The sequence below is a fragment of the Paramormyrops kingsleyae genome, chromosome 14 (assembly GCF_048594095.1).
Source record: "Paramormyrops kingsleyae isolate MSU_618 chromosome 14, PKINGS_0.4, whole genome shotgun sequence".
Lineage (NCBI taxonomy): Eukaryota > Metazoa > Chordata > Actinopteri > Osteoglossiformes > Mormyridae > Paramormyrops > Paramormyrops kingsleyae.
This window is the reverse complement of record NC_132810.1, coordinates 22,037,365-22,063,876: the sequence shown is the minus strand read 5'-3', so window position 1 is coordinate 22,063,876 and position 26,512 is coordinate 22,037,365. Positions and strand designations below refer to the sequence as shown.

Below are 26,512 nucleotides of genomic sequence, written 5' to 3'. Positions count from 1 at the left end.
TTGTTTTAGCAAATCTATCCAGGACACACTGTACCGACACGAGAGTTGAAGACGAGTGTCAAACACGCATAAGTGATTCGGAAGCCAAGACGGGAGCAAGACGAGTAATTATATTTGATCAATATTTTCTTACTTCAAAAAACACGTTATAAAGGAAAATACACTCAGTCCATTTTGCCCATATCCGTCAAAAGCAGTTGCCATTGAAAAATTATCAAAAAATAAACCTCACTAAACAAAATAGTTATTTGTTAGCTTCTGAACAAATGAGCCTTCTGGATTATATGTATTTTCTCTGTTTGCTTGTATTCTAGCTCCAGCAAGCAGCGGAGGTGTCACTCGTGAGAGGAGCGAGGGTCATCTCTGCTGAAGATATTCTGTTTCTGATGCGCAAAGACAAGGTGAGCACAGCTTCACACACGTTAGACACCTAGCATCATTCGTGCGTATGCATGCATTGTTTGAGTGATGCGGATATGTGTGCCGTCCTGTTTTGTGTGTCCAGGAGCACCCCTGTTTTGTGTGTCCAGGAGCACCCCACCCAGTGCGTTTATTTGAAGTGTGTTACATGTCAGCTTACAGTTTGTAACATTCACGGTCTTAGTTTTTTTTTTTCTTTATTCTTAGGTAGACGTGAAAATAAAACAACCATGCATTTGAATGTCCAAAAATTAGATCCTTGTTGTTTGGTTTGGTTGTTTTTAATCTGGAGTCTGTGTTGTTTAATTGTATTCCCTCTTTTATGTTTTATAATACAGTATGTATTTAGAATTTAATTGTTAATACTACCCTGAATTTTGTAGTAGTTTCCAGTAAGTAGTTTGGATGGTTTATTGGGTATGATTTATCCGTTTATATTGTTACAACTCTTTTCTTTATGCTAGAAAAAAGTGCGACGTCTGCTGAAGTACATGCAGTTCAGAGACTATAAGTCGAAAATACTCAAGACCATCGATGACGACGATCTGCTTGATACCGGTATGTGTTTCAAGTATGTTTAATTGAAAAGGGCTTGAACAATTGTCTTATGGATTTTTTTGCCCCCCACACACCAGAGCATCAGTATTTTTCTCTGATCCTCAAAGATGCGTGCTTCAAATCTGCGTTCAACATGCTGAAAGCAGAGCACTGTGCCATATTTTTCTATATAAATCGTATGCTAAGGTTGGAAAATGTGTGTTTTAATGTTCTGCCAATACATTAATACTTAAACACTGCAATCATTTGAAGATCGTTGCGATCTCTGAATCCCAAATTTTCTGCCATTGTATCCATGTGCCAGTGCAGTCATTTTTTCCAGTCTGTCTATCAGGCCTCCTTGCAATCATCTTCTGAAGAACTTTATATATAAAAAAAGCCCTCATGAATAGTTTTTCACCGTGTCTCTTTCGGACGATGATACATAGTGACCTGCGATGCCGCTGACGTCATTTCATGCGCCAGTCTGCTTCTGTAACGCAGACGGAAGCTTTAGGGAAACTTTCCAGTTTTTGTATAATGATCCACCGCAATAAATTGTTGATCGCACAGAAATTAAGACAAGAACAGAGTTGGAAAAAAAAAAAAGTTCAAAAATTAGTTATGATGAATCTCTGGGATATTTGCCTCTTGTCCCACTGAAACCTGAGCTATGGAATAATGTTAAATGCAGTGTTTAAAAGGAACAGTCTGGACGTCTGTTGCAACGGAGACTGTATGTCTGTGCATAATTTAGTTTTTTTCTTATTTTTCAGAAGAGATCGTACACAGGCAGGCTGGGAAAAAAATTGATGCGTTGCCTAAATTTGCTTTAATATCAGACACTCAACAGAATAAATGTACGTTGATTAGCATGACTACTTACATTAAGAAAATAGAACTGGAGAAAGTTTAGAAGTTGACCATTTTGTAACTTTTATGTTTTTATAGTGGTCTTGCTTATAAGATGTTATGATATCCATAGAAGAAATGCATTAATATTCTTTGCTTTAACATTACCCGCGTAATGATATTTATTGTTGCTTACTACTGCTTATTGCTTACTACCAAGGATGAGGAAATTAATTTAAAAAAAAAAAGTGTTTTAAAGCTGGTAGAATTGCAGTAATTTCCGTGGTGGGTAGTGTGCAGAGTTGAGTGACTGTTAAATCCCTTATTAGGATTTTGCAGATACAGACGAAGTGTGATTTAAAAAAAAAAAGCAAATGATACAGACACTGCAGAGAATTTGAGTCTGTGATTAGTGTCTGTCGTCATCCAACGGAAGGTGCAGAACAGCAGCTGCTTTGCAGGCTGTTGCTCTGCCTGGGGCTGCTCTGTCACTTCTTGTCCTGTGGCTTTATGTGAGTAGCAGAATGCCCCAGAGATGCATCTATCATGGGCTTCAGCCATGTGACTGCACTGGAAGGGTTTCACCTGTCGCGGGCTGCAGCCATGTGACTGCACTGGAAGGGGTTTCACCTGTCGCTTCACCTGTCATGGGCTGCAGCCATGTGACTGCACTGGAAGGGATTCACCTGTCGCTTCACCTGTCATGGGCTGCAGCCATGTGACTGCACTGGAAGGGATTCACCTGTCGCTTCATCTGTCATGGGCTGCAGCCATGTGACTGCACTGGAAGGGATTCACCTGTCGCTTCATCTGTCATGGGCTGCAGCCATGTGACTGCACTGGAAGGGATTCACCTGTCGCTTCATCTGTCACGGGCTGCAGCCATGCGACTGTACTGGAAGGGATTCACCTGTCGCTTCATCTGTCATGGGCTGCAGCCATGCGACTGTACTGGAAGGGTGTCACGTGTTTCTTCACCTGTCACAGGCTGCAGCCTTGCAACTGCACTGGGAGGGTTTCACCTGTTGCTTCATCTGTCATGAGCTGCAGCCATGCGACTGCAATATAAGGGTTTCACCAGTGGTTTCGTGTAGAAAAACCCTCTTTGAAAACCATAGCATTGCGGTCAGTCCACTTCCATACATTTCTATGCCAAATAACAAAATTAACTGCTTTCAAAATCAGCACTGTTTCACTGTGGATAGTCATAAGTCCAGTGATTTATTGGTTACACCACAATGTAAATTTTGATGTGTGCAATATATAGGTTGTAGGACTTGTATACTTAGGTGCTAGCCAAACTTCACCCTGGATGTCTGTTGTTTAATTATCACAAAATCTTTTCAATATCAATACAGTCCTGCAATGTGATATCAATAAGGCTTAATTATATAAAATATATGAATGCCCATGACCCAGACCAGGACAAATGGTTGGACGATGGGTAGATAGATGGGTGGATTATGGAATAGAATGGACTACTCATATGCAATATTATTTGCAATATTTCTATTGATGTTTTAGAAAGATGTCAAGTTGCATTGGACTTGGATAGCTACCATCAGTCTGCAGTGGGATCTGGGTCTGCTTGGCATACATATCTCCTTTCTATAGTATAAAGGTAAAGCATTTTTTAAGAACTTTGGTCTAATGCCCGAGATGACGCAGTTCCTCCACCCATCCGAGAAACAAAGTCCTTGTGTTTCTGTACACATTGAAAGTAGAAAGACTTCATTTCCATGGAATGTGGTGTTCAAAATGTGCATCTTGCTTCGTCTGTTTATATGATCGAATTAAAACGAAGTTCTTCTCTACTGCAGATTAGCGTTGTTTATTATTTAAGCTAACCGAAATTTTCGGAGCTCTCTTATCCATGTAAACACCCCACTGCATTCAATGTCAAGTTTAGGATGCGCTAAAAACAATAGCAAAGGACTAATTATGTATAACAAAATATTTGTGTAATTTTGAAAGGTTCCGTTTGTACTGACTGGCATTTTGTACCATTTTGATTTAATTGCCCTGTTTACACACAGAATCCGTAATTACAGTCCTTGTCAAGGTTGTGTCATCTGACATCAACCAGATTTGAAAGCTACAGAAGTAGTTATTAAGGTGCCATAAATTCTCTGTCTGATGATTTTATTCTTGAGGAATTGCTGCAGCACGCATGTAATTTGCTGCCAGAAACCACTTTCTTCTTAGTCTTATAAGGCTTTTTTCAATACGTTCTCTAGGTAAATAAAATGACCTTGAGAAATGGTTCTTTGTACAGTAATAAGTCAAACAGTGCATCACTAACATATAGAGAAACATTTTGAGGGATTTTGGTTTAAGGCAGGAGATGCTGCTTTTTTTGTGGGATTAGGAGTGAGACAGTATGGAGAATCGCTTTTCATGCTTGTGCTGTGAAGTTCCGTGGCTTGATTGCTATCATATACAGTAAAATCTAAAGCAATGAATAATACATGAATCTTTTCTCTCATTCATGCAAAAGCATTTTAATGCAGTTATTTTTGAGCATAATAAACTTAAGCCTTGCAACAAAATATGGATCACAAAAAAAAAAACGATTAGTTGTGTCTTGACCTTTGGCCTTCAAATCAGCAAGTTCTAATCTCCAGTTTAAGGAAGTTTGTCACATTTTACCCTGATAAGTACAGTAGTGATTCTGTACTCATCTAAGCCCAGCTGTACTGATGCTCAAAGTTTTAGATGTGACATCCCATTTTCAGTCTGAAGCTGTGACTACTGGTTACAATGTTTGTGTACAGAAAACCAAGTTATCTGTCTGGTTTTGCCACACAGTGATTGAATGGCGGCTTGAACTGTGATTGACCTGCATAGTTTTAAAGATTGTCTTATGTGGTGTTACAACAATACATAATTTAATCCCCACATAGAGAAAGATACTCTGAGAATAGTCATTTCTAGTTAACTAGAAACCTGCCATTTGTAAATTGGAAGGAGCCAGTTGAATTTCTTGTTGATTATTTTCTTGTCTAAGCAAAACCTAGTGTATATATATATATGATATAATGTATGTAGTTTAATCTTTGATTGATCCGTTCTGATTTGTCTTCCGTTCATATATATGATTTATATATATATAAATAAATTCATCAGCTGGTTAATTAAACTTTGAATTTCTCTGAAAAATGACATGGGTTGACAACAGAAAAGTGGGTTAACCCTTAAATATGTTTGCATAACGTCGGTGTATGTGGGGGGTCTCTGCAAGCAGGCCCATCAGGGGTAGGTGTAAACACGCACAGCTGCCTTACAGATGTGTGCAGACTTTCTTTTTTGTTCCCCCTCTTCCTGTCTGCACCCACATATAGACAAATTCAGCAGCAGCAATAACAAAAGACAGAAGCTCGTCCAGGATTTCCTGAGCTCTATCGACCAGACGGGGGACTTCTTGGCCCTGATGGACGAGGATGATCTGGATGATGTGAAACAGGAACGGCTTGAGGTGGGTGCAAGGCCTGTGACTGGACGCAGCATTTAAAAGATTTATAAGAGCAAAGGCTTAATTTTGTGGTTTTGTGGCTTTGTGATTCATAATGCCCTCCCTCCGACTTATTTAATTTGTATCTAAGACCCTGTTAAATCAGGTGTTGAAATTGTTTTATTGACCACAGATCTACCTCATGCAACTGTCAGGGTAGCTTAAAGCAATATAATTATTTTAATTGCGTCACTGTGACCCTAACCCTCCCTTAGGGGGCGCTGTGTGGCTCAGCAGGCTAAGCCTCTGGGCCTATGAACAGAAGGTCACCGGTTCAAGCCCTGCCTCGGCAGTCATGTGTGTGGGCCTTTAAGCAAGGCCCTTAGTGCCCAGCTGCCTTGGTGCAGCAAGGTGGCCTTTTGCTGTGACCCCCAAGCTTACATTCACCTGCATGGAGCGCAAGAGGGGGCAAAGTAAAATAAGAATTTCCCCGTGAGGATTAATAAAGTGTGTGTGTGCGTGTGTGTAAATATGTACACATACTAAAGTCCCACATCCCAAAAAAAAATCACACTGCTATTTGTCTACTCCGAGCTGAAGGTTCTTCAGTACACAGTCATCCCCACATGTATGTAGTTTAATCTTTGATTGATCCGTTCTGATTTGTCTTCCGTTCAGCACAGAATCTGCTTCTGTACTGAATTGCCCCTGCCTGTTCTGCCCTGTCCTCATACGCTTAAGACCAGTGGCAGATCCTGACAAGGGCAAGGTGGGCAGATGCCCAGAGTGCTGTTTTCTGAGGGGGCACTCCTTGGTTGACAACTGTTATCGTCGACAACATTTCTCAGGGGGGGTGGTCACTATTAGTAAGTATTGCCTAGGGCACCACATAGGCCTATTCCATGCATCAGGGGCAACAGCCCAGCCCTCCAAAATAAACTGCTGACACACAGGCACGTAACAGACTCCATGCAGTATTTATTTCACCAGCCACTACTGGCAAATCAGCCAGTGCAGATCTGAACCGTGACCTAGGCTGCAGTCTCTGCCTGGCATTCAGCTTCAACGGGCTCAATCATCCAGGAGCCACAGCGCCACCTATCTACATGAACCTTTCTCTGTTACGACTGTATGACAAACAAAGGTCTCAGTAATGAAATATGTAGGCTGCTAACTATTATTCAGCCTGCTGTAGTGGTGTGGAATCATGGTAGCAGTATGCAAAGCTTGTGGCGCAGAGCATTACAACCAAATCCTCAATAGCCTGTATCAATAACCACAGAACATCTGAATCAGAATGGAAATGTTCTCAGCACAGATATTTACTTGTAAAACAAAAACATTTTTTGTTTTAATAAAATCCTGATCGGAATGAATATAAAAAGTTCAGCAGAATCCTTTTTGTCCCAAAAAACCGCTTTTAACTTTCCAGTCAGAAGATGTAATTACTGTTTTCATTCAGAATCTTGGAATGGCCCAAAAAAGTGAAAATAATTTTACATATTTCCATGAGACATCATACGTCCGATTTCTATTAAAACAAAGTCTCATACATTCTGGATGTAGCCCAGAAATGCTTGGGTTTTCCCCAGATTTGTTCTTTGTGAGTATTTTAATGGGTATGTTTTAGCTATCAGTGGAATCTTCAGGGGGTGAAGCACTTCATCCTTCTTGGCCTCCCGTTTTGTCTTTGCTAACACTGCCAATTGGTCAAATGTTTGCTCACACACCCAAATTTCCCTAAATTCTCTCTACTCTCTTTCTCTCTCTCTGTTTGCCTTAATACCAGCTTCTTTGATATTACTGCTAGGCTTTAAAGTCCATAGTTGTTTCCCTCCCTATAGTCAGAACATAAATGAGATTATTGAATTAAACTTCAAATGTACTTTTATGTGTTTTGTGTTATTTTTATTCCACTTGTAATTACCTAATTCTTAATGTCATTAATGATAATTGGTTGATGACGTAAGCAGATTTTTAGTTAGTTTAGTTTTTCCCTTTGTAAAGAATTACGAAAGAGCCGTTGTTTTATAACAGTCATTATTAGGGCTGAGAATCGGCTTGGACCACGCGATTTGATTAGATTTTGATTCTCAAGTGCCCAACTTGCTTCAGTTTCGATTTGATTCAATTTACCTTTAAAACACATTCACTTATGTGCGATCAAACCAGATTTGTTGTAATAACAGCAACACTAGACACAATGCTGTAGCTTTGACATTGCAGCACAGAGCAATGTAATCGCTTAAGTTACCATTACATGGTAACAATAAGATAAAGATAATCATTATATAATTAATAAATAATACGCGTGAAATGTATACTTGTACTAACCCGTTAACACACAGAAATATTTCATCCACACCTTTTTCCTCTGCATTTGTACCCGGCCTGAAATAAAGCAATTCAACTTCCAGACTTAGTTCCTTTGCTTCAATGTTACCTACAACTTTTGAAAAACCAGATTAGCAATATCCTCATAATGGACAGTGTTTCTCTATATACCATCTGCTTTTATTTAGTTTTTATTTATTTTGTATTTATATAATTTTATATAACGTCATTTCACATTACTGTATGCAATGTACTGAATACCAGACCTGACCTGACTTGTCTTGACTTGCATTGCATTCACATGCTCGGAGTACTCCGTTACTGTGACTGACAATGCACCAAGATGGCGGTGTAAAGTGATTGCACAATAGCATTGCAACCCTGCCATAGGTCTGAGAGAAAATAGTTCCACCTATTTGATAAGAGAACTGATACAAGTAAAATTCAGCAAAAATATTTTCAGTTGCGGGGAAAAGGCCTAAATGAAAAAGATCGGTCTTGTGATTTTGTGAATCGATAGTGAATCATCAAAACCAGTAACCTCAATCAGTAAATCAATATTTTTGCCCTTCCCTGGTCATTGTGAACCTTATTTTAATTATCTGCATTCATTTGAAATGCATGGTGAATTCACCTCATCCATATGATTCATGCTGTTTTTCCTAAATCTCAGAACATACCTTTTCCTGTTCCTGAAATAGATGCAGCTGATGTCTCACTGCTTCAACAGACGGTCTTAATTAACTTTATCCATTTTATGTATTATCAAGAATAATATTAATAATTGGAAAAATAGACGTTTACCAGAAGAACTTGCATGTCTCGGTGGAAACTGTCCTCTTGGGAGTAATCACTGTAGCACTGGCTACTTGTTATATTGTTGTTATATTTTTAGGCATGTAATACAGTAATGAATTGTAGTGGCAGCGACAGCAGAGTAATTAGATTCCCATCTTCTGTTTACAATATCGGATGAATGGGAATTGTTTTCCAGCTTATGGCGGCCTTACATTTCAGGCCTGAAGAATCATTTTTATTGCTGCGGATTAGACAAGGATGGGCTTTTGTCAGCAGTTTGGACTCTGTTTCCTCAGGCAAACCATCAATCTTTCCTTGGACGCAGTAAGATCTCAGACAGTCTGTTATTTTCTGCGACTTTCTCCGCCGTGTTCAGATGGAAATGTTTAGAAGGCTCTTTGTCATCCTGTGTGGGACCGGCATTGTGTTTGCTGTAACGCCATGTTGACAGCGAGTCTTGAATGGATGCTATTCTGGGACTTCTGGGAATATATATTTTACAGACACCCGCAAAACGGCACACGGCTCCAGCCCCCCCCCCCCCCCCCCCCCCCCCTTATTTTTGGCATTAATCACAGGCGAGAATTGTAGGGCACATCCCAGGCTGAATACTAACGAGGGTAAGGAACCTGCATCCAGAAGAGGAACAGGCCACCGCCACCATCGTCATGCCGTGTAAATGTGCGAGAGAGAAAGAGGCAACCTTAACACTAGCCGATTAAATGCAAATAAAGAATATGTCGTGGGACGAGCCAGTTTGTAGCTTTTCTTTTTTGCCTTAGTTTTGTATTCTCCCGAGAGCCAAAAGTTCCTCAATTGCATTTCAGTGCTTAAAAGATTTATTTGATCCTAGAATGAGGAGGAAAAAATCTCACGGGCTTCCTTTCTTGGTCATCAAGAACTTCTTTAAAATGGGACATTCTTTGCTGAGGTATTTAATCGTTGGGAAGAGCTCTTAGTTTGAATCTCTGCGATGCACAGTCTAGGCACCCATCAAATTATAGATTTTATTTTATTGTTTGTTCAGTGTTTGGGCAGACTTTGTAGAAAAGTTCAATGGCAAAAGACTACTTCTTCATTGGAGTAAAGGACATGAAATATCCCAGATTTATAGCTATCCTGAATTTAAATATTATCACTATGCTATACATGCATTAAGAAGAAACCAGCTGCAAGAAGGTAACAGGATTACCACCAGTAGTAGCCTGCTCAGCTATTTTCCCAGTATCGGTAATATAATCCTGGTCTTGGGAAAAGTAATATTTTTAAACGCTCTATCATATTTAGCTCAGTTTAACCTATAAATTATTTAAGTACTTTTTAAAGGGTTTAAGGTCACATTCTTCTGTATTGTTGCACTACTTAATAATAATAATAATAACAATAAATTAGTAGTTGATCTTGCCCAGATGGTGACCAATAAACAGAAATACAGATAAAACACTAACATCCATCCATTCATACTGCTTATCTAGTGCAGAATTGTATTGCGAAACACTAAGAAAAATATGTAAAAGTGACAGTGATGGTTTGAATTACTATGCTGTAGGTGGTGATTTTGCTGTTGCAGCGAAGCTTGTGTTTCTCAGAAGAATTTAAAAATAAAACTCCATGACTGTGAGTTTTGGAATAGGACAGTAGCAGGTCATGCTTCCTAAGGAAATTATTCGTAAATCTTAATGCTTTATTTTTTGTGGCTACCAGTAAGATATTCCTTAGGTTACAGAGTTACAAAAGGAAAAATGAAAACCTCTCAGAAAAACCCTGTATGGACCGCAACACGAGTCTTCGGTATAATCTTTTGTTTTGTTAACATCGTAACCCAAAATCTCGCATTTATCATCATAATTGCTCAAGAGAAAATGTAACGGCTGAACTTCATTTTTTTTTATTATGATTTTTTGAAAAGGAGTTAGCTGGTAGACAATTTTTGACGTCATTCTTCTATCACCCAGATTGCAGATGAAAAGTTCAATCGATAGCTTCTCTCTACGATAGGTGTGCCCCTGTTTTTCACCCTGTTTAACTGAAACCCATAATCTTCTGCTCAGCACTGGTTAAATTGCCAGACTTCAGTATCGTCTTAATGTTTTTATAGGAGAAAAAGATTTAGGTATTAAGCTGTCCAATGCTCACGTGTAAAACAGTGATTAGTGCTGTTCACATGGCACCTGACCTCTTACCCCTCGATCACCTATCTGTAATTCCAGTGCGCTTCAGCAGTCTGACAGATGATGTGTTGCTTGTTGTTTAAAACCTGTTGCTGCGTCTGCGCCTAGCTAGAGGTCTGGACCCTAGCAAAGTGCTAATACTACTCTAAATATTATGCTCTTCACAAACATGTAGGTGTGAGAAATGGCCACTATTGTTCAACTTGCATCAAAATTGGCAGTGTACAGTATATTAAGCTTTTTAAATTAAGTAGTTTATTTTTGCATGGCTAAGATGGATGTTGCCGTAATAAGTTTAAAGGTGTTCGCGTAATTTATTTTTTATTGTCTTGTAGTCGGACTGAGATCTAAGGGCCAGTGCTGATCCCTATCTGCCTGTTGGTTCCTCCCGTGCCACACTTGTCATAGCTGGAATCCTGGGGACTTGAGTGTGACTTGAGTGGTCCTGTTTTTATCCGGGATGGGGGGGGCACTGATAAAAGTGATATGCCCTGGGGTGTTTTCAGTGCAAATGCGAACTCGCTAACTGATCAATTTGGCAGCATATGCCCCAAACGGGACTAGAGACCAGGAACGATCCGGGTGCCACCAGGGGTGCTGTGACATTGATAGCCCAGATCCCACAATCTTCTTATCTTAAAATACGACCTGCTTCGCTTCGAGGTGTCACTGCCACTCTTGCTGGTAAAGGGGTGCGTTTCGACAGACGCTTCCGCTGGACTCCATTTAGCTGCACCAGGCAGCAAATGTTAGGTTTCAAGTTCCCTGGTCGCCTTGTCGTTAATGCTGCTTGTTATGGTTCTATTCAGGTTTTAGTGGAATTTCCGTAAAATTTCCTCTTTCATTTGCTACTCTTTTAATTGTAAAGTGTGCATTTATTGCAAATTTTTTTAAGCGTGTTTTCATTTGGAACTGTTTTGATGTTGATTTGTATGTTGATGCATAATGTCCCAGTGCCAATGTGTCCATCCATTGTGACATAAGGTGTCAGTTTGTTGTAATATAGCCCAGTACATCCCAGTAATCGTCACACATCTGTGCAGTTATAAATTATATCTTTATGGATAAATTCTTCCATTGTAATTGTATTGAGTGTCATACATTATTAATAGGTAGGTGACTAAAATATTGCATTCCCGACAAATGCTTATTACATGCTTGTATTGGGTAATATCCATTTATTAAATGACAATCATGCATGCTTAGATGTGTTTTACGTTTTCAAAGCAGAAGACCTGTTTTAATATAATGACATTTTGTTCTTATAAGTATCCCAAAACACTACCTGTCTCTTGAGGTTTTCAATGTGATTATGATCATATAATTTTGGTTGCCCCCCCCCCCCCAACATGCAGAGAATTGAAAGGCAGACCAGGATGATGGAACCCGCTCAGTATAGCGAATTCTGCGAAAGTCGGCAGCTCAGCTTCTGTAAGTATTCTGCCAGACAGGAAAAGTTTGCATCAAATTACACTTTGCGTCAAATTACTTTTATAGTTTTTGCAAATATATGTAGACTTTAATTCATTAAAATATATAAAGTGTATAGCTGTCAATTTAAACCGGATTCCAGTGCTGTATAGAATGAGGACCCTGGAGACGAAAGTATGGTAACATCTGGGCTGTTGGATGGATTATCATGCATCAGCACGAAGCCCAGCGTGAATATCTCAGCTGAGCTATAGCGCCGGATGCGTTCCTGAGAGGGCCTCGTCTGGAGCCTGGCCGGGGCGCCGTGGCACAGCCACGCCGGGCCACATAGCCGCATTCCTGCCGTAATGGTGCGCTGACAAACCTAGTGCCTCGCCAGTCCGTCCGTGGGAGGTGCCGACCCGCCGATGGGATGTAAATTTCCGAGTCTGATCACGCGGCCCCCTGCTCTCCTCCTGTGGGAGACTTTACACACGGCATCCGTGCCGAAGGTCAGAGATTAATAACACAGTTAAAAGGAAGCGCAAGTACTTAAAAAAAACACATTGTCTGCTCTGATCCACCAACGGAAACTGGAATTACAGTTTCAGTCGTTACCCTCGGCTAGAGGGGAAAGGTCATGTCAGCATATAATATGCTAATACTTTCGAATTATGCGTCATGTGTGATGAACCTTTAGAGATAAGGAAATTTTATGGCTTTTTAAAATTTTTCCATTGGATACCAGTAGCTGCCTGTGCTTTTTTTCTCGTGCTTTGGTTGGTGTTTTAACGTTGGCTTTCGATAATCGTTACCCGTTGAATTGTTTTTTGAAAGGTAGTGCTTGTTTTAAGTACAGTTTGATATTATTGCATGTCGCTGTAAAACCATCTTATAAATCCCAGGTCTGCTTTTGGTCGTTCTGAAATTTGATTATACCCTGTAGCAACCATACAGAGTAATTGTACACAATAACATTGTAGAGAGTAACATTGTACACAATACTGATAGTTCTGTTTTCTGGCCATTTCTCATGAAGAATTCTACTTTGTGGGTTTTCAGCCAAAAAAGCTTCCAAATTCCGTGAATGGCTGGACTGCAGTAGCATGGAGGTGAAGCCCAACGTGGTTTCCATGGAAATCCTGTCATATTTGGCATACGAGACTGTGGCTCAGGTAAAACCACATTATGGCTGCCCCTGCTGAACCCTGGGGGGGACCCCATACAGTCACGGTCCTTTAATTTCCTCTGTGAACTTAAAAGGTTAATTTGAGGTTAGTTGTGCTTACCAGTGATTCCTAATGACATGGAAAAGAAGTTAAGAAAATCTGAAGGATTGGGGAGGGGCTAATTTGATAATATTTTGATATTAAAGGATAATATTTTGACAGGGAAAGCACAAAAGCATCTTGGTAATCTAATTTTTGTTAGAAAAGTAAACCATGAAATAAAATCACAATATTGTGGAAGGAATTACTGATATACAGTATATTTTTGAGGAACTGATCATGATACTTCACAAATATACCTTTTTTTTTTTTCTCTTGGCAAGCATACCTTCTTTTACTGAATCAGTTTGTTATATTTTGAGAATTTTGAATTTCCCAGAAGTCTGTTGCCCTACTTGAAACCGCCGTTATGTCAAAAGCATCACTGGGATAAACACTGGGAGCATGTATAATGAATCTACACGTTTTGTCCTCCTGTTTCTCATCTCCTGTTTCAGTTGGTAGACCTGGCACTGCTGGTTAAACAAGACATGACCCCTAAAACTGGAGACCCATTCAGCCATGCCATTTCGGCCACCTTCATCCAGTACCACAATCCCACAGCCGAGGTATTGCCACCCTCTCCCCGGTCTTCCGAGTCGCTTGTCTGGATGGCATCATGCATTATTCAACATGCGCGTCCCCTGGAAAATATTAAATCCCCACTGTTTACAGCCCAGCCAAGCTTGCGGTAGGTGGTGGTGTGTTGCGGGAACTCTTCTTTCGGGGTTCTTCGCTGTCACTGAAACCGTAAAACCGCTTCTTTCTTCCCTGGGTCAAATCGAGTCAAGGCCGCTGTGGGTTGAGGTCCTTTCGAGTTCTGTGGCCAGAACCCCAAGGCTGTTTCTCATCCAGACTGTGTAGGATTGGTCTTAGTGTCCCCAAGACGAGTACGATCTGTAGGTTGCCGTGGCCGATTGACCCTGCGGGTTCCAGAACAGTTGGAGATTGTGTCCTGGTGGTTTGTACTAAAGGCAGTTTCTCTGAGGTTTAAAATTTCTTTTTACTATTATGACCAAGCCCATTGTTTTGTAAACCGGATAATTGAGAGCCGCCTCTCTTTTTTGTGAATCTGCTCCCAGACCTTGTCTGGTTTTTCGTCAATGTGGTCCATGAGGTTATAAAGATGGGGGAAAGAAATCAAAAATCATTGGAGTGATCGATTGACTGATTGTGTAGTGTCTTCACCAGGGGCAGTCTGTCACTGTGAAGAGCAACCCAGATTCCCCAGAAAATACCCCCCCATCCACCCCCAACGCGCCACTCACTGGTGGCCACCAGGGAAAACTCTTCTCCATGGCCCAAGGCAATGGGGGACTGGTCCAAGATGGGAGCAGCAAAGTCAAGCAAAGGAAACGTAAAAAGGTTCAGAATCCATCAATACAATCTCGTCCTTCAATATGAACTTCTCATTTGTGTGACCACCTACAGTATGTGTGCTCGCTTTATAACTATGATGTTACTTTTTGATGACCACGTGTTATTTTAAACTTTTTAAACTGTTTTTATTTTAATGTCTTATCTAAAATCGCTGACTTGCATACTGATGCTTATTTATCGTTAAATAAGGTACAATATCGGTTTACATTTTCTCATTCTGTTAGGTAACGAAAGCGCTTCCACAGTTTAGAAACTTCACGCAGTGGGACTCATTTATTAATTGATTACAGTCTTAGATGTATGTAATGTAATAAACTAAGAGAGAATTAACTTTTCTGTTTAAATTATCAAAGTGGAATAGCTTAATCAAATTACGTCGCCGTAGACGTCATCTTGACTGCTCTCGGAGGAGGTGACTGCTCTAGTTGCCCAGATGTTTATCTGCGCTGACCCGATTCTGACAGGGCTAACTTGTGCAGTCACATATGGGTTAGATACTTTGGTTCCACTTCCTTGTGATACCCTATATGTAAGCAGTGCCCAGGCTCCATAATTATTACTTTCTTTATCAGAAGAGTTTTTTTTTCCCCTGCAGTATGTTTAGAAGGATATTATTATCTGAACATTACCCGATGTTTTCCGGATGTGAGTTAGCTAATAATTAGGAAATAACGGCAATGCTTGATATCACAGGAATTTAGCATATTGTGCTTCTTTCTTCTCCCTTCAATATATGCAAATTTAAACTCATGCATAATTCTGTGCGGACAGCACACTTGATCCTTTTTTCATCATTGCAGACTTTTTTTTTTTGCACATTTAGCCCGTCTGCTAACATGTGCACGCTCACGGTCCAGTTGCCGTTTCTTGCACACGCTCCCATGCATAAGTCTGGTTGTGTGTGTGTGTGTGTGTGTGTGTGTGTGTGTGCGCGCGCGACTGAGGGACCCCCTCGCGCAGAGCAGAGGGCTGTGTTTTTGATTTAGGAACCATCTCTGGTGTTTGTCTGTTGCAGAGCGCGGCAGCCTGCGGTATGGAGGCAGAAAGTGGTGCCATCCAGCCTGCCCACATCAGAGAAGCTATCCGGCGCTACAGCCATAAGACTGGCCCACTCTCCCCCTTCTCAGTACGTAATAACAGAGCTGTAAAAAAAAAAAAAAAAGGTTATATTTATAATCTTACTGAACCCCATTTTAAAGTGGTCGAACTCTAGCATATTTGAATTGTTGAGAGCAATTTGTGGTTAGTGTAATTTTCTGCATAAAACTGGCATAATGCTATTAGACGGATTTCTGTTTGTCTTGGAAAAGCACGAGATTTATTTATATATTAACTTTTTTTTTCTTTTAATATTCACAATTACAAATTGCATTTAAGTTTCATTTGATTAGCACAATGTGTAATTTTTATGGAACACATTTGATTGATTGTCGTGCCAGTTAGCATTCCTCATCTCACCTGTTTATAACGATTTACCAAATTGTCCTAGAGTAATCCTCCATATGGCTGGGGAAATAATCTGTTATTCTGCATTGTCTCATATTAGTTAAATCTGATGCTGCGACGGTTTAGATAATCTTGAACAAATTCTGCCCACCTTGTTTGATTTTCCCAGCCGCATTAAAGGCGATTTGCGGATTATGCGGAATAGGTACGACATTCATCAGTGGTGTGGATAGGTGAATGTCTGTAACAGTCTAGAATAAGATCTTATTTGTTCAGGTGAGATGGCTAACTGAAGCGTGACACACAGGATTGGGATAAAGGAAAGGAGACTTTCTTTGGGGATATCGCTAACGAAACTGGGAGGAACGCTATGTAAACATAGCCATGTTGGCCTCAGTACAAGGGGAACACAAGAAAGGAAAGGGGATTTCTGCTTGTGGAAAAGACTATACTGGAGTAAACTTGTGTTTGGGCTTAGCAATTTAGCACAGGCTGGGTAACTAGAAAGCTGGTTAATTAGCTCGTCAGACTGTTGTTGTCCTTAATGAGTAGTTTACAGAAGTACACTAAATAAAATCATCCAGGTGATAAGTAATTCTGGAATTCCACTACTTGAGACCTGGAGCAAAGAAGTGGAACTACTGTTGAATTGTTTTTTCCATTGTTTTTATCATTGATGGTAGGAAGGAAGTAGTGACAAAAATGTGGGTATTAGTTATATGCCTGATTGAACAGTAGAGTGGGATTGGTGTGGTAACACTGTCAGAGGTCTTAGGGAATGAGTTGTGGGAAAACAGAAGTGCCAAAAAATCTTGTAGCTGAGCTATCATGTGAATAAGTCATTTACAGATAAGATGCACAAAAAAAAAGAACCTACGACACGCAGTTAATGGCATTTCTTAAGGTGCAAAGGTTGATGTAGTTTTAAATGAGTTTTAAAGCATAGCGGTTTATCAGCGGGGAAGACGAAGAGGCAGCACTGGGCAGCAGCAACACTGAAGGGTGGAGAAAGCGGTGGATGATAGCAGGAGGTCTGTGGGGAGCTGAGCTGGCAGCTGCCGGTACTTTGGGTGCTGGGCAGGAAACGAGCAGGGAAATCTGGGCACCAGCTGATACATCCAGTGGCTCATATGAAGTCTGTGTGTGTCTGTTTTTTTTTTAACTGGTGTAATTGATGTGTAAAGAGAGTTATGTGCTGGCTAGTTTAAGCGTAGATATTTTTGTAGCAGGGTGGCACACTGGCATAGAGTTGGAGGTCCGCGTCTTACCTGTACTCTATTTGAGAGGCATCTTCTCTCTGTGTTGGGTGAGTCACTTCCAGGTCCTCTGATTCCTCCTACAGTCCAAAGACTAATGCAAGGAGGGCAAGGTTAAGTGGCCCTGAGTTGCCCATGGCATGTGAATGTGTGTGAGTGTTTGTTCGTGCCCTGTGAAGGACTGGCATCCTGTCCAGGGTGTCCCCCAGCCCTGTGCCCTGTGATGGACTGGCATCCCATCCAGAGTGTACCCCGTGTGCTGGCTGATAGCTTCCAGGCACAGGAGTAGCAATGAAATGAGTATAAATTTCCAAAAATGTAAGTATTAAATGTCACACATTTAACTATACTTAGTAATTTGGTATGACTGTAATTGTGCTGAAAATACAATTTTAATTTCTCCTCTCAGCTGAGTAAATTTTTATAAGAAATCTCAGGGATAATTAACAGGGAAGACTGCAAGAGTCAATTATGAATAGACACAGAACGATTTGTTTAATAACAGTATAGCAAGGAATCCTCATGGCAGCAAGTGGATTAGTTAAATTAGCTTATATACAGTTCATTATTATCTGTTTCGTCAGGCTAAACAGAAGACAGAGTACAGATGTAACACATTTCACCCCAGTTACACGTTTTTTGTGTGTGATTAAAAAGCCCATTCTGTGTGTGTGGAACTGTGAAATGTGGCGGTAAAGCAAATATAAATGTGCAATATTTTAATTATTATAAAGCAATATTACATCACTATTATAAAGCACTAAGACATGACTGGTAATATTCCATGTCTTTGGAAAACCAAGTGTGTAATAAGTGGTGTTAATAGATATGAGTGTTTCATATTGGCCACAAATGCTGTGTGTCTAACCGTATTTGTGGTTTCCGTTGCCTCAGTTAACATGGCTTTTATTGCCAGTGACGCCAAGAGCCGGAGTGGTATTTTGAGTGTTTATTGCCTTCCGTTCTTCATATCTTAATTCCTTGTGTTACTCAGAGAGAGGAGAAAGTAAAAAAGGACCCATATATGGTTGATCTTGCCTTATAAATATCCCCTCTAGCGATTAGCTGTGGTGTCCTTGACCGAGAAAATTAGCTCAATGGTTGCTTTCTAACTTGCCACTCAAAACATCCTTCCCGGGATTTTATTTATTTTTTTCCGGTTCTGATGTTTTTCTTCTGAACCTTGGTGTTAATCTATGAATGGATTTTCCAGACACACAGGCCATCAAGACTTTAATATGAATGGAGATAGAACTTTTGGCAACCGTAGGAGGCCTCGTTTTTTCCCACAATGTGGTGTATACAGTATGTCTATTTTCAACAATTATTAAACAGAGGTTCTGCCTCCAGGCTACAATAAATTATTACGTTGAATGGACCAAAAGTAGACCAAAAGGAACATTTTTTTTCTCTTTTCTAAAATTCTGTAATCGCCCAGAGAAAGCCAACTTTAGTTATAAAAAAAAAAAAAGGAAATACTGTTTTTTATATCAGTGTCATATGCACTGAATTTTCCATTTAATAACCTGCTTACATTCTGTACACCTCCAGGCATCATTAATGTATCCGTGGTCCTTATTTACCATAGAATTTTCCACGCCGTTACATCAACTCATTCTACAGAAAAAAACAAAAGAGCTTTGCTATGCTAATAATATGTTTCGTTGATGTTGATGCCGAAAGCAGACGGACATGTCATCTTCCCCACCACTGTCAATAAGGCATTTCCTCACCATAAGACATTATAGTCATTCTACACCCCCGTTACTCTGAGGAGCTGGAAATTTCATGTTTAAAATAAGTTCTCAAGTCACTGTTGGCGTAAGTAGTGACGTGAGAGAGAGCCTTAGCATGTGGCTAGAGGGATTTACTGTGCTCTTGTCAGTCACTGCCCAATTTAACCCAATGGGAAATAACAAAGTAACCAAGGAGAATAGGTTAAACCAATGACTGATTGACGGCACGCGATAATTCCACCCGCTGTGGATTTCAGAACCTTGGGTCTCCCCTCTCTGGCTGTAAAAGCTTCTTCATCGCTTGGCAACCTGACCATCGATAGTATCAGAAGAGTTAGTCATTTCTGACGTGACATAACGTGAAGTTGTGACATTGGCGTCACGCTCTATGTCATGGACGGTTAGAGAAATGTGTTGAGCATCACATTGCTTCTGCCATAAGCTTCTGTGGTTTTGTATATCATGTTCATGACAGAGTAAAAGAATTAGACAGTCAATGATATTTAAATGATCTTCATTTTGGTGTAAAACTATGATGTCTGTCAAAGTGTGTCAGCTTAGCCATTTCTAAACACGTCCTTATATTTGTAGTAACCATCCAATACACCAATGTATTTTTTCACTTGACCGTGTTTGGTTATTCAATACCATTAAGTTATTTGACTAATTGTGTTAAATTTCACATCAGCACAATTAATTAACAAATACATGGAATGGCTGAGGTGCCCCTGAGGAGAGATTTCATCTCGCCATCCAAATAGATATGAGAAACTTTAGAAAACGAGATTATTTTTTTGTGTTACTGTAAATTTGAAAATGTTGTAATGCTCATTTTTTTCTTGAGCAAATCTTTCTACCTGGATAAATGGTCTTAAACCTTTTCTTTGACTGCCTAAAACTCCTGCCCAATTCTGTACATTCTTGGCAGCAGTTACAAGCCATCGTGACGTGACATGGACATACAACACGTTTATGACAGCGCCATGAATGTATTACCTGCGACGATATGCATTATTTATTTTGATACTTCATCAGTGGATATCTCATACTTCCTCAGGGGGCAATTTTTTAAACTAAACGTAATTCACAGCCATGTGAAAGACAGTATAGTTAATGGAGAGCTCCTGACCCTAAGCTCCGATTGGCTGGTCCTGGATCAGTTCCAGAAGGACCCCAGACTACTGGTGTCTCTCCCCTTCGTCGTGTTTATCCCCGTCGGTTGTCAGTGGAAGCTGGCAGTCTGCTCTCCGAGTGAAACGTGACTCCCGCACACATGCCTCACTGACTCTCATCCGCACATCTGGTAGTCTGCAACCCCCCCCCCCCTTCATGAATATGCAGGAACGTGAACCGTGTTTATTTCCATTATCACCGCCGCATAAGTGCATTTCCATGCCAGTTTTCCACAGTCGTCTTCTCTCTTTGGTATTTGGATGAGCCGCTCAAACATTTTTACTGCATGTTATCCTCTTAATGCCCCCACCCCTGCCAAACTCGTTCTTACCCCCCCCCCCCCTCCCCACCCCATAGACTTCTGTCTTTGATTGATCGTGCCAGGATGTCAGTTCCTGTTTCCTACATAGCTACACAGCTTTTGTCTGTCCTGTTGCCCAAGTCAGAGATTAATATAAACTACATATTTTAGTGAAAGCAGTAATACTGTCAATGTGCATCATACTGCGTAGATGAGTCACTGAAACATGCATTTAATTTTATTTTATTCTAATCGTTATCGTTCCTGGTTTTATAGTTCAAGGCAGTTGACCAGATGATTATCTTATGCATATAAAGCAGAAGAATAAAGATGCCACACCTTTACCAAACCAACCCAGCACACTCGCCGTTAATTTAGTGATTTTGGCCATAATGAATAAGTACTCGATTTTTTTATTGTACGACAAAGATACATATTATATACAATACACATCTTTGGATGCAAGGTTGTAGTTTTGTATTGTTACCGTAGGTCTTGACATAATACAAACAAGCATGTTCTCATTTTAAGTTTATTTGGAATCATATCCAGATTCCTCTGTTTTGCATCACATTTTTCATATTTAGCAGAAGTTTTATCCAAAATGACATTCAATTGAGAAGACTTGGTCAGATAGTCCCTTTGGAGGCTTCAGGCCCTGCTCAAGGGCCTACGGTGAAACCAGGCCATCTCAGCCTGTGACCTGCCAATCGCAGATGCAGCACTGTAATTCACTGTAATTCACTCAGCCCCTCAGAGTAAAGGTTTTAAGGCACTTGACCTCCGAAAGGTTTAAAACAGAGGCGCTTTGTATGGGACGCACTATGTGTAAGATCGTAGGATTTCAATCTTGGTGTCCGTGCCCCCTTTCCCGTGTGCTCTTGCTCGCCACATGGGGGGTGGCACAGTGGCCCCCTTCAGTGATAAGCATCTTTCTTCTAGGCCTCACTGGTTTCTTCCTCCCTCCCTGCTTCCTGTCAGTGATGCAACGCACTTCTGTCTTTATCACATGAACAGATTTTCGGGGGTTGAGGTTCCCACCAACATCTTTTCATTTGGCTCAGATTGACAGTACCTTTAAAGATATTGATTTAACATTTTACATTAATAATACATAGAGTGCACTGCGTTTATAATACTTGTATGTCATTGTCCTGCCATTTCATTTGCAACAGCCATGTCCCATGCTGAAGAATCCAAGAGCATTACAAACAAACAGCAGCTTAAAAACAGTGTTACCTTGTCATCTTGTTTGTTCTATAACTGCACTGACTAATGAGGCTTTGTATTGTGATGTGTTCTAAATACACTTTACATGCAGCTTGAGAGGTGCATGTAGCATGTAGAGGTAGTAAGACCCAGCTGCTGCCACAGTATCCTCTTTATTGTGCTGTTTTTGTGAGGAAATCTGGCGTTGTGTTGTCGTCCCCCCCCCCACCCCCAACGCCCCATTGTCCCCCCGCAGCCATTGAGCAATAGTTTAATGACAGCACACCAAAGCGTCCTACCCGTCTCTTCAGAGTCGCCGATTTCCAGGTTATTCCTGGCCTGCCCGCAGCACCTAATGGGCGTTACTGTGGGTGGCGCAGTGAAACTCCCACTGCATGCTGGTTTGAGACTTTGTGGCTGTTCACAGTGTTAAATTCTCTTTTGATTTCTTTTGTCTTGGGGGTGGGGGTTCCACATTTCCTTGTAATGGATAACTGTACAAAAAACGAAGAAGATGGGAAAGTCTAATGAACATGCACGGATATAACCTTATACAGCTACAGCCAGTTTTGTGCAGTGACGTTTAGTGACGTTTTTGCAGTGATGCATCTTTAATCTGTATTTTTTTTTCCTCTATTAATTCGCATGAATCCAGCTTGATGTTTCTGATGTGGATGTAGTCAGTGTCCGGGCTTTTCCTCTCGGTTTTTCCATCTACGAGCCGCTCGGTGTTGACCCGCCAGCTGTATTTTCAGCCTTGATCTGCTGCTGTTTGTACATCAGTGGTCAGCAACGGTCTAAGAATCCCATAACAATTCCCCATCATCCACATTGTGGTTCCCAGGATAGCCCCTGAACCCTCGACCTCACCGTATAACGTATGTGTTTGGGTGGGTAGCTGCATGCGACGGTGGATGCTTGGATCGTCATTAAATAAATTATGAAAAAATAGACATAGCTTACGCTAAAATCGGCCAACACCATATTTCCGCCTAATTGAAAGCTGCTGCTGTTTTATGTCGTATCCTTGTGTCATTCTGTGTCGCGGTCCTCTGTTTTTTCGACTGGGGCACCCTTTGATCTCAGGGGCCTCTCCAGCGAGTGTGTTCCTGCATTCCCTATTGTAGCGCCACTTGAAAGCTCAGCCTTCATTTGCAGATGTGCGATGTATTTTAGGAAAATGTATTTGAGGATAGTTTCTGCTTCCTCTGCGGAAAGAATTGCACATATGAGAGTAATTTGTTTTTTTTTTTTTTTTCTTTTTCCTCTCGCAAAGTATAAATAATTAATGTCGGGGGGGGGCAGGGGTGGGGGGGGTTAATGTGACTGTAGTCTAAATTAAAATATATCCCTGAACAAGGAGGGGACTGTTCCTCGAGACAGATCCCTGTTGCTTCCTGTGAAAAATCCACATATTATAAACTTAGCAAGGCAGAAATTCAGTTTTGTGCCTTTCTGTTTGTTTTATTTGTCTGGGTGGAAAAGTGCTTCTCACCGCGTTCTTCCTAAACTCTTACACTGTGTTTTTAAGAGGATGTCCTGCAAATTTGATGATGTAAGATAACAGCATGTTTGCAATTAAATGTGGTCATTATCTTGAGAACGGGTATTTGTTTTTCATTTATATGGGTAGTATATAAACACTTCTGGTATAAATATTTTTTTGTAGGCATGCATAAATCGCACTTGGTGAAGGATGTGGTGGTTCCATGATAATTTTACTGGTTTTTACCATTTCTTCCTTTCTAACGAAAACTATGAAACTTACACTATTTCTACCAAAATATTGATATTCACTTTTTCAAATCTATGCACATAAAACTGGTACTCAGAACAACTGTAAAATCGCTGGGCATTCTTGCTGTTCCAGCACAAATGTGATTTTACAAAATTGTACATTAAGCAATGGTTCAGTCTTCCTGAAAACTATTCTAACTGTTTAGTTAGCTCTGTCTTTTTGTGCTTTAAAGCAATTAATTGCTGTCGGGTTTCTCTATTGTTAATGTTTTTCCATAATCTCTGCTGTAGTTGCATTACGATTCTAGTCTTACAGTACAGATCCCATTTCAAGTACTGTTGGTATTTGTTTAGTTCTGTATCTGATTTGATGAAGGGGGGAAAAAATCACAGAACTGGCATCACAGCAGTCAGATTTAGAGGTTAACCACAGATGATTGCATCACTGCTCCCAAACTACACCAAGGTACAGGCTGGATAAGCAGCCAGTGGAAATGGAAGGACAGACTGATAGATGGACCAGAGTAATGACCAGCGCTCCCAAAGATGACTTGTCTCACCTCATTATACATTTTTCCCCATTTTATATATCTGCCTCCAACTTTAAAATATGTAAATGTTTAACATGCATGAGTACAAGCCACATGTTAACCACATTTGCACTCCCCCCCCCCCCCCCCACCCACTGCCAAAAATCGCTGCTAATCAATAGAGTGGCCGATTATAGCTCTCGCCACCAGAAATGTTCAGATGAAACACGAAATGTGACTTTCCAGCCAGAGTTGTCTACAAATCCGGAAAAAACGGCCCTGCCTCTTGCCTCTGTGGGGCTCAAGTGATAATTGGTAGCAGATTTTCATCCTCCCTCTCTCTCTCTCTCTCCCCCCCCCCCCCCGACAGAGTGTCTACCGTAGGAACGGAATGACTTTCCTGGCCTGCTGACTGCAGCGGACAAAGTGTGGGGGGGGGGGGCGCGGTCCTGCAGGACAGCGTGCCCAGAGGCTCTGCCCCAAGAAGGTTTCGTTTACTTCCCTGTCCCCTTTCATCCCGCCATCAGAGGACGAATGCGTGGTAGAGCGGCCTGAAGCCTCCCTGTTTGTCCTCTCTTCTCTATCTGCCTCTCCCTTGTTCTTTAGCAGGCCTGCTCTCGGGTTAATTGAGGAAGGAAGTGTCGGAGCCCCGCGTGGGTTGGCAGGAATGCGGCCCACGACGGCGTCCTCCGCTGGGCTCTGAATTCCCGCAGTTGGCAGCCCTTCAATGCCGCTGGCAGATGAAGCCTTTTTCAGTTTGAGGGACCCTTTGGCAGTTTAGTGCTTGTCGCAGGAACCCATTCAGCCGCCTGTTAAGGGGGGACTTCATAATAGCTGACGTGCTGCAACAAGGAACTTTTTTTTCATTTCACGTGGCAGCGATTGAGTTAATGTGAGTTAGCGTGTTTCAGAAACCCAGAACCAAAAATTATTCTTTTATTGTTCTGATTGAATGATGCAAATTAGGAAACTTCTGTCTTTTCTTTAGTTTTGTTATTTTTAAATATTCTTGCAGCTGTATTAGTTTTGGGAGTTCGATATGTAATTTTTTATGGAACATTGTCATATAAGCACACATAAAAATGTACCCTTTTGGTCACATATGGATGGTTACATGCAGACACATAATACCTGTAAACAGTCAACAAAGTCTGCAGAAGTTCTGTGTGTAATAACGTTGCATGTGACATTGACCAAACCACATTAATTATTTTTTGTATACCTAACCTTGGGTTCCCTGTTTGAGTTTACGCAGCACTCTCTGATACTTATTGTGAATCGTGTCTTTGTGTATTCTTACATTTGTAGTGTTGAAAATGATGATAAAATGACAGAGATGAACAATTCACCACCCATTCAATAAATTTCTGGTGGAATATGTAACCGGCTTTTGAGGTTACTCAAGTATGTGTTATATTTTCAGTTTTAGCTTAAAATGTCATTAAAAGAGATGTGTAATTATTCATATTGTCAATGTCCTTTAATCATCCTTCAGCTTTGACATTGAACTTTTTCTTTACAGAATATACCTCCAGATGTATATATAATTTGATCGTTTTTCTTATTATAGAACTAGCTGGATTTCATGCAGTTAAATGAAAACTCATCACCTGATAGTAGTTAGTCTGATTCGGGACCTCTTTTGGAAAGCCAGTATTTTATTCCCCTAGGCTATTTATGATACACAATAATTGCACTTGATTTATGACAAAAAGCACTAGTTTGGCCCTATTGTGAGAAGGCGGATCAGTTTCACAAACCGGACAATTAAATTCTCAGTGTTTTTCATTCATTCTGTGACATTCATGCAAGACATTATGTAAGCGGCCGACGCCACAATTAAACATTCTAGGCACTTGTTTCATTTTCTCACGCTACATGGAGAGACATAGATAGGAGCAGAGAATTTTGAAGCTCCAGTTTGTTCTATGAAGCCATTTTTTTATTAGCAGATTAAAACATTTGTTACTTTTTCGACCAAAATCCTCAGTTGTCTGACTCACTAAAAACATTTTATGCTGTATTTCACTCTAAGGATTTTTCCAGTAAGACTTTCTGAAAGTTGAATCACTGTTTCTTTGAATAAGAAAATTGCAGACTTAAAATACATTGGAAGAAAGTGAATTCATTTCCAATTTACTTTAAATATGTAGAAGAGAAAGACCTCAATGTAAATAAAGCATCTGATTACCTAATTTTCCTGTTTTACTGTGGTTCCAAAAATAAAACCCCCAACTTTGAGGTTTTTTTTGCAGTCTTAAGATATCAAATATAACTTTTCAAAAATGGCTTCAAGTTCAGTTTTAATTTTTTTTTCCCCCTCACTGCATAGATATTTGCTTTCTACCTAGAAAACTAGCGGCTTCTCATTGTCGGGATTCAAAAGCCTCTTGTGTATTTAGGACAATGTCCTTATGTGTCAAACAGTAAAATAACATTGTTAAGCTGAGTTAGAGTTTGCTATAATCTAGTATGAATAATGCTGCTAAGTTTAGCTTTGCAT

The 26,512-nt window shown here is 40.5% G+C and overlaps 1 protein-coding gene across 8 annotated transcripts in view; it reads left to right on the top strand.

Annotated features, from left to right (window-relative positions):
* The window catches only part of supt3h (SPT3 homolog, SAGA and STAGA complex component), an 86,113-nt gene extending 61,203 nt beyond the window's left edge, over positions 1–24,910 (top strand). For 6 of the 8 annotated variants that reach the window (XM_072698834.1, XM_072698837.1, XM_072698833.1 and 3 more), the window contains 9 exons: positions 315–401; positions 885–978; positions 5,151–5,284; positions 11,919–11,994; positions 13,036–13,148; positions 13,700–13,810; positions 14,421–14,606; positions 15,637–15,747; positions 24,380–24,910. In XM_072698834.1, coding sequence (XP_072554935.1) covers positions 315–401; positions 885–978; positions 5,151–5,284; positions 11,919–11,994; positions 13,036–13,148; positions 13,700–13,810; positions 14,421–14,606; positions 15,637–15,747; positions 24,380–24,421 — 954 coding nt within the window. In that variant the 3' untranslated portion in view covers positions 24,422–24,910. Of the gene's footprint in view, positions 1–83; positions 105–314; positions 402–884; positions 979–5,150; positions 5,285–11,918; positions 11,995–13,035; positions 13,149–13,699; positions 13,811–14,420; positions 14,607–15,636; positions 15,748–24,379 lie in introns of those variants that run through there. The other 2 variants (XM_072698831.1, XM_072698832.1) reach the window with 2 other exon arrangements.
* The last annotated feature ends 1,602 nt before the right edge of the window (positions 24,911–26,512 follow it).